At 40.9% G+C, this 13,346-nt stretch overlaps 1 protein-coding gene and 1 long non-coding RNA gene across 3 annotated transcripts in view; one reads left to right on the forward strand and one right to left on the reverse strand.

Moving 5' to 3' along the window:
• The window catches only part of CFAP54 (cilia and flagella associated protein 54), a 116,439-nt gene that overhangs the window by 75,024 nt on the left and 28,069 nt on the right, over positions 1-13,346 (forward strand). For both annotated transcript variants that reach the window (XM_081928506.1, XM_081928507.1), the window contains 9 exons: positions 688-775; positions 3,237-3,389; positions 3,842-4,039; positions 4,762-4,849; positions 8,015-8,221; positions 9,472-9,538; positions 11,559-11,741; positions 12,326-12,412; positions 12,963-13,085. In XM_081928506.1, the coding sequence (XP_081784632.1) occupies positions 688-775; positions 3,237-3,389; positions 3,842-4,039; positions 4,762-4,849; positions 8,015-8,221; positions 9,472-9,538; positions 11,559-11,741; positions 12,326-12,412; positions 12,963-13,085 (1,194 nt within the window). The remainder of the gene's footprint in view (positions 1-687; positions 776-3,236; positions 3,390-3,841; positions 4,040-4,761; positions 4,850-8,014; positions 8,222-9,471; positions 9,539-11,558; positions 11,742-12,325; positions 12,413-12,962; positions 13,086-13,346) is intronic.
• Positions 1-13,346, reverse strand: part of LOC309379406 — a 356,632-nt gene that overhangs the window by 52,924 nt on the left and 290,362 nt on the right. The window lies entirely within an intron of this gene.

Here is a 13,346-nt window from a genome sequence, read left to right on the forward strand (position 1 = left end):
TTCTGGCGAACCAGAGCAGCGCACGGAAACACCGTTTACCATCTCGCTGGAGCAGTACCTATTTATCTACTTGCACTTTGTGCTTTTGAACTGCTAGGTTGGCAGGAGCTGGGACCGAGCAACAGGAGCTCACCCTGTCGCGGGGATTCGAACTGCAGACCTGCTGATCGGCAAGCCCTAGGCTCTGTGGTTTAACCCCAGCACCACACACATCCCTTAGTTTACAATATAAAAACACAAAAATGCATAACATAGCAAAAAAACAAAAACTACTCCTCCCCAACACACACAGTTTAAAAGGTAATAGATTATATAGTTAGCCAAAGGCCTGGGTAATATTCTTACATTGTTCTGTAGCAATACTATCCAACCTGGTGACCTCTAGATGCTTTTGGACAACAATTCCCATCAGCTAAGCCATCACGGTCAATGTTGATGGGAGAGCTAACACCATTTCAAGGGCACCACAATGGGTACTAGTGCACAGACCCTCATTTTGAAGCATGTCAGTTAAAGATGGTGAACATTTGTTTTGATTGTTTGCACATCTAAATTATTTCTCTGCAAGGAATTTTCAGAAATCAAGTTTTAGGTAACCAAATATTGACATAAAAATCTGAGTTTAGTCACATTATTTCGAAAACATTGCCAATAGCTGTTACAGTGTGGAAAACATTTTTCTCTTAGGTGCGCTGTAGAGACTTTGTTGCGATAAAGCTGCATGCTGCTGCCAGATGTAATGAAACAACGGATGAGGATGGATTTGATAGTAAAGGTCAGAGCACATACTGATATATAAGTCCTTTTTATCTTCAGAAGGTTTTCTGTTCATGTCCTTTTGGAGTACTATGGCAATATTTTTATACTATGTCTAAATAGGCCATGCCTCAGTCTCATGCAGCCAGCCATTTCTGTGAGAAAAGGGATATTTACCATATTCTGTTCTGTTTTCCTGTGATACTGGATCTTGATTTTTTGATGGAGCTGCAGGGGCCTTTCATTGAAGAGGCAGATGAGTCTACTTCCGTTCTGTCTTTTTCCTTCTGAATTAGAATTTGGGTACTTTGCTGCAGCTCTTGCTGATCCAATTTAAAAGGAGCCCTTTACCTCACCCTAGTTAACTTTTTGAATGATAGGGTTTTATTTTGCTGATGAGGAAAACAACTGGTGTAGAGGCACAAGTTACTAATAATATGGTGGAGCTGGGATTGGTCTTGATAGATGCCAAGGGACCTAAACTGGGGATTCAGGCAAGAAGCCCTGGCTCCTCCCTTGCTAAACCTCTGGGACAGCTGGTTGGCCAATGGGGTTACTAGCTGGATCTTTTTTGTATTGTGCCACCCATTTAATAGCCAGAAAGGATACTGTTCCTTAGTCACTCATTCTGATCTGAGGACCAAAAGGGGCCTTGGCGGTGTTCTGTAAAACAGTTCCACTTCCGAGTGGGATGGTGTTGTGGTCAGATCACATGACCTCCACACGCAGCGGGGGTTGGTGAAGTCCCGTGTCATGGCCCCCGGCCGGCCAATCCAGTTGCCTGGGGGGCGTGGCTTACCCCTTTTAAACCACAGCGCAGCAAGGGGATCTCCCTTGAGTGGCGGCTAGGTATTGGTAAAACCTTGTTTGGGGGAGGGGAGGTGTGGCCATCACCTGCCCCTCCATACTAAAGGGTATTCTGTTAAAGGAATCTGGTGGTCGTGGTTCCTGTCCGAAGCCCAGGTGGAGGCTAGGGCCATGGCACGACCTTCCGGTGACTCTAGGGGAGCTTCCAGTTGATGTGCATCAACAAGCTCCCCCTACTGGTGGTTAAGCCTTGTGAGACTTCCTGCAGGTGGGCAGGAGTCAGATATAGTCGGTTCAGTTCCAATGCCTAAGCCAATACCACTCACATTCTGTAACCAGTAAAGTTGTGGCCTAAATTTTGCCCATTAACCTAAAATATGGTGTCCACGTGTTATTGTTGTTGTTTAGTCATTTAGTCGTGTCCGACTCTTCGTGACCCCATGGACCAGAGCACTCCAGGCACTCCTATCTTCCACTGCCTCCCGCAGTTTGGTCAAACTCATGCTGAACACTGTCCAACCATCTCGTCCTCTGTCGTTCCCTTCTCCTTGTGCCCTCCATCTTTCTCAACATCAGGGTCTTTTCCAGGGAGTCTTCTCTTCTCATGAGGTGGCCAAAGTATTGGAGCCTCAGCTTCAGGATCTGTCCTTCCAGTGAGCACTCAGGGCTGATTTCCTTCAGAATGGAGAGGTTTGATCTTCTTGCAGTCCATGGGACTCTGAAGAGCATTCAAAAGCATCAATTCTTTGGCGATCAGCCTTCTTTATGGTCCAGCTCTCACTTCCATACATCACTACTGGGAAAACCATAGCTTTAAGTATATGGACCTTTGTCGGCAAGGTGATGTCTCTGCTTTTTAAGATGCTGTCTGCTTTTTAAGATGCTGTCACGTGTTATTATTCAACATAAAGGGGAGGCCTCGGGGTTTTGACATGCAAATGTTGATCCAGACTTAGGTCCTCAATCTGTACAACTCATCGCATTGAATAACCACACAGTGCCCATTCATATTATTACTAAGCTAAACTATGGCAGTCACTTTGCTCCTTTCCTGGTCCTTCTGCTGCCATGCTACCCATCACTAAGCCATGGCTTGTGGTTTTCCTCACTCAAGACAAACCATCAGCTGGAACCAAGGATTGTTCTAGGGTTAACTGCTTGAAATTTGTCTGAGAAAGACATACCATTAAATTGGGTTTAGCCATTCAGCTGAGCCCTGTATGTGTAGCATCAGGACTGGGGGAGGAGTGCTGATCATTTATTACAGAATCCACATTTTTTCTCATTCACACCAAGCCATGGTTAGGTATAGCGCTATATGCAAACTGTGTCACAAACTCCTTGTCCTTATTTAATGCTTGATCTAGAATCTGGTATTTTAGCCTTCAATCACGTTAGCACGACACCTTTGGTCTTTGGCCTGCCTGTACTTGAATCAGACTCTTCAGCTGTGGCCTGTCTTGGAGTTTGGCCAAGGCCTGACATACCTCTCTTCTGATTTGAGGAAATAAGTTGTACCCTTTCACCAGTGTTAAAGCAAATTGTGTTTGTTGTCTGTTTCAGACCAATGTTGTCAAATGTGAAACAAAATCATTGAAGCATTTAAAACGTTTGCTGTATAAGAAAGGAAAGATCCATATTTAGGTTTTAATATATTTATTGCTTCAATTAAGATGCGGATCAAGGAAGAGCACTGGTTTCTGTTCCTCTGGATGTGTCAGATGCACTGCAGTGTTTCAGTGAAAGCCTGGAAAAAGCAAAATACCACAGTAGATCTCTTAAATATAGCAGGAAATTGCTTGCATTATTTCTTGCTCACACACAAGGTGAGTAATTGCTATAACATCTGTTGGTTAACAACAAGATTGTGTGTACAATTGATCTACTTTAAGAAGTCAAATACTGGAAAGCTTAGTGTGAAAAAGAAGGTAATTATTAATGCAGATGCTTTTTATATTCATATGAGAAGTTATGAGTTTGGTGATATAACCACTACATGGTTATCTTAGTTGAGGACCATTGTTCTCTTACATCTGCACCAGCCTTAAATGTGAATATCTTTGGCAAATTAATTTTAATTCTGTGTTTGTAGAATTTATACAGATTCTGTATTTGCAGCCAATAGATTGTGTTGGCTAGGAAGTGTAAATAAGCATTTTTTCCCTGGAATTACAGAGCATTACCTTTGAAATTAATCTTTTTCTACAATTAATTGCCACCAGAATCAAAATCTTTTGGATAGAGTATATTCAGTATATTAATCACTTTTCTAATCTAGAGTGTGGAAGAGTAGACACAAGATGGAAGGCATCTTCACATGGAAAAGTGGAATTTATGATGGGGGCTGAGTTCACATATCAGCCAGAACCACCTGATTTTTCTAATGAAAATTTTACTAGCATTAGTTTGGTTCAAGGCAACTCCATTCCCCGGTCAAAACTGTCAGTAGTCATATCTTCATATGAGCAAACTCTTGGTAAGATTATAATTTGTTTTGCTTCCCTTACAAATATATATGTACAGATATATACTTACAAGTACAGTGGTGCCTCGCAAGACGAAAAGAATCCGTTCCGCGATTCTCTTCGTCTAGCGGTTTTTTCGTCTAGCGAAGCAAGCCCATTGACAGCTTAGCGGATTAGCGCTACAGCTGTCAAGCGGCTTCCAGCGATCAGCTCTTAAGCGGCTTATCAGCGGAACAGCTGATAAGCGGCTTGGCGGCTTAGGAAAAGGGCAAAAAAAGCGAAAGAAACCCGCGGGGGGACGCAAGATTTTTTTCCGTCTTGCGAAGCAACCCCATAGGGGAATTCGTTTTACGAAGCGCCTCCAAAACGGAAAACCCTTTCGTCTAGCGGGTTTTTCGTCTTGCGAGGCATTCGTCTTGCGGGGCACCACTGTATGTGTCCACAAATTTTGGTGGCATATAGCCTATCCCATGAAAGTTTCTTCTGTACCCATATGCTTTTTTCTACTGTAGAAAAGATCTTTGGCTGAGATCCTGAGTTAGCTCCCCATCCCCTGATTTATTGTTAAGTGGCTTCGGGATTTTTATGGGGATTCATAAGTGAAATAAATGAATAATATTATTCAGGATAATGATTTATTTCTGAATTCATATAAGTTGATTTACATAAATATATTAAGTGTGTATTAATATTTATATTTTTTAAAAATTCTCCTTCAACCAATGAAAAACAGAGGCTCTTCAAAAAAATGATCAGCAAGACCTCATGGTGCAGGCTTTCAGTGAACTCGGAAATATTCACTTTTATACAGGAAACAAAAGGTATCTATAGTGCAACAGATATAAAATGAAACTGTCCTTAAATTTTCAGTTTTAATGCATAATTAGCTAAAGCATAGCTAAAGGCTGTTAACTGAAGTCTAAGGGACCTGCAAATACTATTGTTTTGATTGAGACAAGGTTTTATGTTCAAGTGTGTGCCAGTGTTACTGACATATGCTTTGCTTGCGTTTGCATCATAAATTTTGTGGGAATCCCTTGTTAAGAGCGGTGAAGGGCTTTACAGCCGTTCTTTCCACCTTCTGATAGGAAGCACTTGGAGCAGGTACTTCAATCCCAACCTGCAACTGCACATGTGGCTGCTTGAATCAAGTGGGTATTTCAGAGGAAAATAAGAAAAACATTGTACATAATAAGTCAGCTAGTGATCGGTTTTTATTTTGATGTGATTTTAATTGCTATAAACAGCTTTAATATTTTTAAATGAAATTGTGATAAGCAGGGTTGTTGTTTTTTTACAATAACTAAGTAAAATGTGATTGTATGAACTGAAAAACAAAACAAAACACAAAAGTTAGCTTTGAAGGAAAGTGTCCCTACTTTAATTTAGGTCTTAATGTGCATTTGGTTTTAGTTTTAACATTTCCCCATTTCCAGGGGAAGGTCAGCAGAGTGTCCAGAAGGCAGAAGAGATTGTGTTCCGTTAACCATCCTTTGCTGGTGGAAGAATAGCACTGTAATTTATAGAGCCTTCATAACTGGGCCAATTTCTTGTGGGGTTCAAGCAACCTTTGGGGAGGCAGGATTGCCAGCATGCATCCAGTTCTGCTCCTGCCTTTGGTTGAAGTGTAGCAGTCATTTTCGCTCTTGCTCATCTTTCAGTTACTTCTCTCTGAATTTCTTCTAAACCTTTCCTCGTCTGTCATAGGGAATTAGTAATAGTCCTCCTTCCCCCATGGGCACATTCCCCTCTGGTTCCCTTCACTCCGTAGCTGTTATTTTTATTTCCCACCCTCTGCCACGCAGTTACTTGGGCAGCACCCAGTACCTACACCAGGCACTACCGCCAGGATGCTTTGGATTCGGCATTTGGCAGGTGGTCCTGCAGCAGGTCCTCCTGCCACAACCTCTTGCCCTTGCACTCCCACCCTAGAAAGGTTAGAATCCCACTCTACCGACCTTTCACTGGAAATTGGGGAGGAAATACAGTTGTACCTGCTTGAAGTGTACTTTTCCATTTCCTAATGAAAGGTCGGCAGACCCTGCCCTAGTTGGGTTGGCTGCAGGATTCTTGTTATTAGCACAAGTCCCATTGACATTGGGAGGTGGTATGTTTTCTTTCTGCCCTTATACTCCCGGCTGTCAAGCTTGGCGAGTCCATGACCTGAATGCTTGTTGGAAGTCCTGACTCCCCAAAAGTTGCTGCCTGCCTTTGGATCACAAGGTGGAGACCTCAACCCACGCTGCTGACCTTTCACTAGGAAATGGAAAACTACACATCAGGCAACTGCAACTGTACTTTTAAAAGTGCAAGTGGTTTGCATGCATGTCTGTGGGGTGCGAGGCTTCTGTATGCAGTTGAGTGCTGGATTTGGCCTGGGAAAATCTCTCTGTGTGTGCAGTTTAAGTAGATTAATATTTGCTGCAACCTGAGAGGTGTGGAGGGCATCTATCTTACAATATTTACTGTATACAACATTTTTTTTTAAATAATATTTATTAGGCATTTCCAATTATAACAATATAAAAAACAAAGCATCCCAATTTAGAATCTTATTTTCCATATCATCTTTCCAAGACTTCCCCTCCCCTCCCCCTCTTGCATTCCAATTCTTACAAATAAGTTCAGCAATTTCTTATCCCAAATTTTAGACTTATTGTCATTATCCCAATTTTAAAAATATTTGCCCACCTCCTAAAATCGACTTAATCCCTTCCACGCGTTCTCCCCTTTAAAATACATAATAGATTAAGATATAATAAGATAAAATATAGTTTTACAACCTTTGGATTCCAAATTTCCCTCCCCCTTTCCCCGGTTGCGTCCCCAATATTTCTCGAATCTGATGTCTTCCTGGAGCTCCCACCTTTTTTTTAAACCATAGTCCTTTACCAGTCATTTTTAATTTTATATATCCAATCTTGGAAGGAGTCTGTCTCAAAAAGGCCCATTTTTTCCATCCAGACTTTTATATACTTGGGAGTGAAAACTCCAATTTTACTTCTTTATACTTTTTCAAGTCTAGATGTTCCAAATGTTCCTGCTTCCAACTTTGTCCAGTTGTTAATTGTTCTTTTACTGTATACAACATTGCAGGCCTCCTATAAAGCATCCTTGCTCAGCACAGTCCCCTTCCTTGCAACAGGGTTTGACAATGGCCTACACTGCAAGATTGTTCTATACTACTTCCAGAGCCCAAGTGTTGGGATTTATCAATGGACAATTCCTTTATCCCATTCTGAGCCTGACCTGAAGTATGCAGTGTAAGCAACACTGCAGGGCAATCAGATCTCTTCCAGCGATAGTCCCCTCCAACCTTCATAATGGGCATGATGAATTGCATTTGCTTTGGAATTTGCCTAGGTTTCCTTAGTTCCTACCTGGGAAGCAGCTGCTTTTCAGCATCCCTGGGTAGATTGTCCCACTGTTTATGAAAAAGAGAGGGAAATCATGTATTCACCTGCCAATTTTACTATTTCTGGGAGGCAATGACATCTCTGATTGATGTGGGACATTTATGTTCCTGTGTTTCCTGGCCATGCCACTTAAAAAACACAGACATCATGGAGTTGGCAGGGACCTTGAGGGCCATCTAGTTCAGTCTCCTGCATTGCACAATCTCAACATGTGGTACCCATCCAATTTCAAACCATACCAGACCCTGCTTAGCTTTGCAAACATACCAGCAGTTTTATTGCCGCACCACTAGGTGGAGTGTGTGTGTGTGTGTGTGTGTGTGTGTGTGTGTGTGTGTGTCCCTCCATAGATTTCTTTTTTTTTTGTTAAGTTGCAGACCAAGGTATAGGAAGAGTAACTGGAAAAAAATATGCCTCTTGTGTTTGATTTTCCAGTTTTTGCAGTTCGCACTGCATTTCATTAACCTGTTACATCTGCGCTTGAGGGTGTGATGCCAAAGAAAATATTTTCATTATCTTGCATTTTAATAAATGTCAGTGAAACATTGGATATTTTTAAATGTTTTTCAGAGCTGCTTTCAAATGCTGGTGTCAAGGCCTTGATGGAGTCCTGAAAATAGTTGATGCACTTAATCACTGGCACGAGTTAGACGGCTTGTCAGAGAATGCCACTGGCAACTTGGCAAATAGCTCTCAAGGTTACTGTGAGAAATTTGTTTCTCGGGGTGGAATTTGGGGTTGCTTACAAGGAGCAATCTTAGCAGCCAAAATAGCTCAGTGAGTATCAATGCAACCTTCTCAGCCACTGATCCTAGAATAATTCATGCGTATATAATAAAGGATAGAATACTTCTTATTGTTAATGAAGTTCTTTTTTAAAAAGCGCCTATCAGAAATACTGATAAATAAATCATTCAAACATGCTGTCTAAGTTTATATTCATACTGCATCTTTATCCAAGTTACCTTGTACAGGCAATCTTCATTTTGTGCAGGGGTTCTGTTCCAGACCCCCACACGCGTCGGTGGAGCCTGCATAAGCCCACTTTGCCCAGCTCCGTCCCACCCCTCCCCTTTTCATGATGTCTTTATGACATTTGGGAGCTGCTTCCAGGTTCGACACCATGCTTGTGTGCATGATCGTGTATCATTTGCATGTGCCTATAGCAGGAGTTGCCTGTAATATCATCTCGGTTTTTTATTATCATTTGAATTTAATATGTATTTCCAGAAAAATATAGGATATTTAATATAAAATAACAAGTTGAAACACATAGCCACACAAATTACAGTAGTACCTCGGGTTAAGTACTTAATTTGTTCCGGAGGTCCGTTCTTAACCTGAAACTGTCCTTAACCTGAGCTACCACTTTAGCTAATGGGGCCTCCTACTGCCACCATGCGATTTCTGTTCTCTTCCTGAAGCAAAGTTCTTAACCCGAGGTACTATTTCTGGGTTAGCGGAGTCTGTAACCTGAAGCATATGTAACCCGAAGTACCACTGTATACTCCCGTGTGCCACCCTGAAAGTAAGGATGGGATAAAAATACCAGAACATTTACCTAGAGGGCAGGAAGGGAGGGAGAAGGTATATGCTCTGCACATACTCCAGGAGAGCATCAGCAGAAGTGCTGGATTGGCTTTGGCAATATGCTCAAATAAGCCTTTCCCTCTCCCTTCAAGTATGTGGCAGTGACTCCACTGCCAGGAAGCCCAGATATGCGGCAGCACCCTTTCTCAGTGATCCCTCTTTACCCCAGTTCTTCTACCTTTAACATGAACCTGAGGGGTAACCACAAGCCTATTATGAGTCAAATGTTCCCCTCAAATATATGTGTGATGCATTCAGAGATCTTACTTAACATAACCAAAGCATATAAGTAGAAAAATGTATTTGCTGATCATTATATCATTGTCTGATATAATACGTAAACATGAAGGGTTTTGTTTTCAGGTAGAAATAAGTTCAAAATATTGGTTACATTAAAGCAGTCACAGTGTCCCCCCCCCTTTTGCTTCTCCACATAGGTACATATTGTTGTATGATGTGAAATTAAGAACCAAAGCTTGCATTTTATCCGCCATTCTCTTCAAGGTAATCAATATGTTTTAATTTGTATCTTGTCTAATAACTGATAAAAGTTGTTTTCGAGATTTTCACTCTCAATAAGTAGGTAACGGTTCTGGCAATAATGCCTGCAATAGTGTGTGAAAGCCTCTTACTAGCTTGGTTTGCAGAACAATCTTTTTAGTGGGTTAATCCACCAAAAATAGGGTTCTGAAACATCTGGAAGTGAAGGAAGGAAAGCTGCTGGTAATCTAGGAAGCAAGGAAGGGCCTGAAGTCTAGAAAGCTCATAGGCAGATTTCTGACTTGCTTGGATGATCAGCAACTTAAAATAAGCAAAGTCAAGTCTACTGAGAGCTATGAAGGACAGCAGCTGAGCTAGGAATTCCATCTGTGGGGATTGAAGCATGCTCCAAAAGGGCTTTGGCTAGATGAAACTGACTGCTGCTTCTGTCTGCCTTTGTTTCTAAGAAGAAAGGAAATTTGGGAGGCCTGCTCCCACCCACAAAATATACAAACTATCCCTTTTGCAGAAGCTAGAGGCCATATATTGTGTCTGCTATTGTTCTGTTTCAGTATGATGAAGATGTGTCTTGAGCTGCCATAACCCCAAATAAGCTATGAAAAGGCATGACAGAAGTGGAAATCCCAGCTAGACTGTTTGATTCAAGGTGGTAGTTGTAGACAAGCACCAAGTAGGCCTCAGTCCACTTTCAGGTGGCTTTCAGCACTGTAGCTAGCCCAGTGTCTCCTGGCTCATCTACCCTACCCTGCTGTAGCCTTTGGATTGGGCTGACATCAGCATCAGTAGTTCCATGAAAGTGTTGTTGCTTGCATAGGCATGTTGGGGAGCAGGAGTTGGCTGTAGCATGTAATGTTGGAGAGAGGGAAAGAAAGAAAGAAAGAAAGAAAGAAAGAAAGAAAGAAAGAAAGAAAGAAAGAAAGAAAGAAAGAAAGAAAGAAAGGAAAGAGTCTCTGGTTTGGTAAATTCTGCTTAAAATGGGAAGGATGAGTCACGATAACCCCAGAGCCAATGTATGCACTAAGCTTAAGGAAAGATGAATGATAGAACTGCCTGTTACAAGGAAATCACTGCAGAGGGAATAATCTAGCAATTTGTAATTTCCATCTTTCAGTTGGAAATTATTTCAGCCACTGCCAATTGATTATGTCTAACTCTTCCACTCATTTTGCGAGTGGCTCCACACCTATGACCAGTGGACCACAGTAACCCTGAGCCCTGTCAAATAATTTCTGGAGGCAGAACATTCAAGAACTCTTGTTCTAGCCAACTGGCCACTTAAGACTGGTTTCAGATCTAGATTTGTTGTCGTTTAGTCATGTCCGACTCTTCGTGATCCCATGGACCAGAGCACGCCAGGCACTTATGTCTTCCACTGCCTCCTGCAGTTTGGTCAAACTCATGCTGGTAGATTCGAAGACACTATCCAACCATCTCATCCTCTGTCGTCCACTTCTTCTTGTGCCCTCAATCTTTCCCAACATCAGAGTCTTTTCCATGGAGTCTTCTCTTCTCATGAGGTGGCCAAAGTATTGGAGTCTCAGCTTCATGATCTGTCCTTCCAGTGAGCACTCAGGGCTGATTTCCTTAAGAATTGATAGGTTTGATCTTCTTGCAGTCCATGGGACTCTCAAGAGTCTCCTCCAGCACCATAATTCAAAAGCATCATTTCTTCGGCAATCAGCCTTCTTTATGGTCCAGCTCTCACTTCCATACATCACTATTGGGAAAACCATAGCTTTTATTATACGGACCTTTGTTGGCAAGGTGATGTCTCTACTTTAGATCTAGATAGTAATAGTAAATTAAAACTTTAATTAATAAGCAAGAGAGATTCCTGTATGTGCCATGAAGCATTTGTGCAATGTAATGATCCCACTTGTTCTAGACTCAATAAAACAAATGTTTATTCTATATTAACATCTTAATTTTTTAATATGAAGCACTACACGTTAATTAATGTGGTTTTAATGGGTATAAACTTTTGTACAGATTTGGAAGATTTTAATAACTGTATAATTTCCAGTCCCTCTTTAGAGTTTCACTACCACATCCTAAAGCAGATTGTGACTTTGCACAATATGAAACAGATATATTAATTCCTGGCATTGATCTATTCACGGATTACCACAGAGCTGATGTCGCAACAGTTGTTGGAAGCCTGACTTACGTTATATATGAATTGCATTGTAACAAGCAAAATCTAATAGTAAGTTCTCATAAAGTATATATAAGACATTTGTAATTCTTTTAAATGTTGAAATGGGTTATAAATTTGGTCTGTAGTTTCACTTTTATACTACTCAAGGAGCATGAAGCCAGTGTATAAGGTTATGAAGCTTGTTTAGTTGAATACCTAATCCTATGAATGTTTACTTGGAAGTACAGTATGATTGCATCTCACATGAGGGTTCGGTTCCAGAGGCAGCACACTTATGCAAAAATACACATAGACAAAAGCTACTGACTGGCATGGGGTGGGGGTAGGGGACCCTCATATTCAGGACCTCCCAGTATGTACTTTCTGCTGGCTCCACTGTCCCCATTTCATTAATGATGTTTTTGAATTTTTGGGATCTTAACATTGCTATTTATGTTTTTGGAATGTGCATAATTTTGTATGCAAGAGAAGGTAAAAAAAAAAAGTGACAATCAGATCTATAAATTAAGAAGTATGAATCTGCTAAGCTACAATGTATGGATTGAAAGCTCTTACAAAAGCCTTTGGCTATATACAATTAAGTTTTATGAACTATGAATAAATATTAATAGAATTCTCTGGTGTCTTTGCAGATTTTGCCACTATTCACATTGTATCAATACTTGGTTTCTGAAATTTGTCGCAATGCAGCTAAAAGTATTGAAGGAAGAATTCTCAAGGTAATGTAACAATATAACAGTTAAGCAACACGTTCAGTTTTTCAATGATTGCTTAATATAAATTGGTTACTAAATTATTATCTACTGCTGAATTTATTTCACTGGAGAATAATAATTTATAACTAATTGGAGGAAATGAGCTGTTTTTTGGTGAAATGAAACAACTTTTTATCCTCAAACAGGAAAAAACCCAAATGGCCTTTTCCTTTTTTATGCTACCTAAGTGGTGTGATTTCTTCCCATATGTCTCCAGTAACATTGGAATCCCAAGATCACATGGAAGGGACAGCTTGATGCAGCTAAGGAGCTAGCATCATCTCCTTCTGAGAGCTGGGGATATGCAAGTTTGAAAAAGAACTGCATCATCAATAACAAATTTAAGATCCAAACCCTGCAATTCACAAAATGAATTGCACTACTGGCTCTGTAAACCCACTGGAAGCTATAGCATTTCTCTCACAAAAGCTGATTTGGTTGTGTATAAATCTTTGTATGTAGAGCTGTCACTATTGTGGACATTTAGTGTAATACTAACCTTTTCTTTAAAAAGATCAAAGTACTTACAGATTTAGGATTTTACTCTGATGCCTTCAATGAACTATGCATTCTCAACCGTGGAGAGAAAGTCCCCTGGAAGCTACCTGCAATCTATAAGCTTGTTCCAAGACTCCCGGTAATTTTTTAAAAACTTAATATCATAGCCTAATATGTCAGGAAATACATTCTCCCTTGCACTTAAGGTTCACTGTGAGTTCTTTGCAGGGTCTTTTAGAAAGGACTTGCCCGGATTCCCTTTCTAGGGGAGGGCTTGGTCTCGCTTGCTTTTGATTCTTCCAGCTTTTAAAAATAGTTTCACACCCTGGATGAAAGGGTTATTTAACCTTAACCAGGGATCTGCCATAGTGACAATCAGTTGGAGAGCTAACACAAAAGA

The sequence above is a fragment of the Podarcis melisellensis genome (assembly GCF_964234715.1).
Source record: "Podarcis melisellensis genome assembly, chromosome: 10".
NCBI classification, from domain to species: domain Eukaryota; kingdom Metazoa; phylum Chordata; class Lepidosauria; order Squamata; family Lacertidae; genus Podarcis; species Podarcis melisellensis.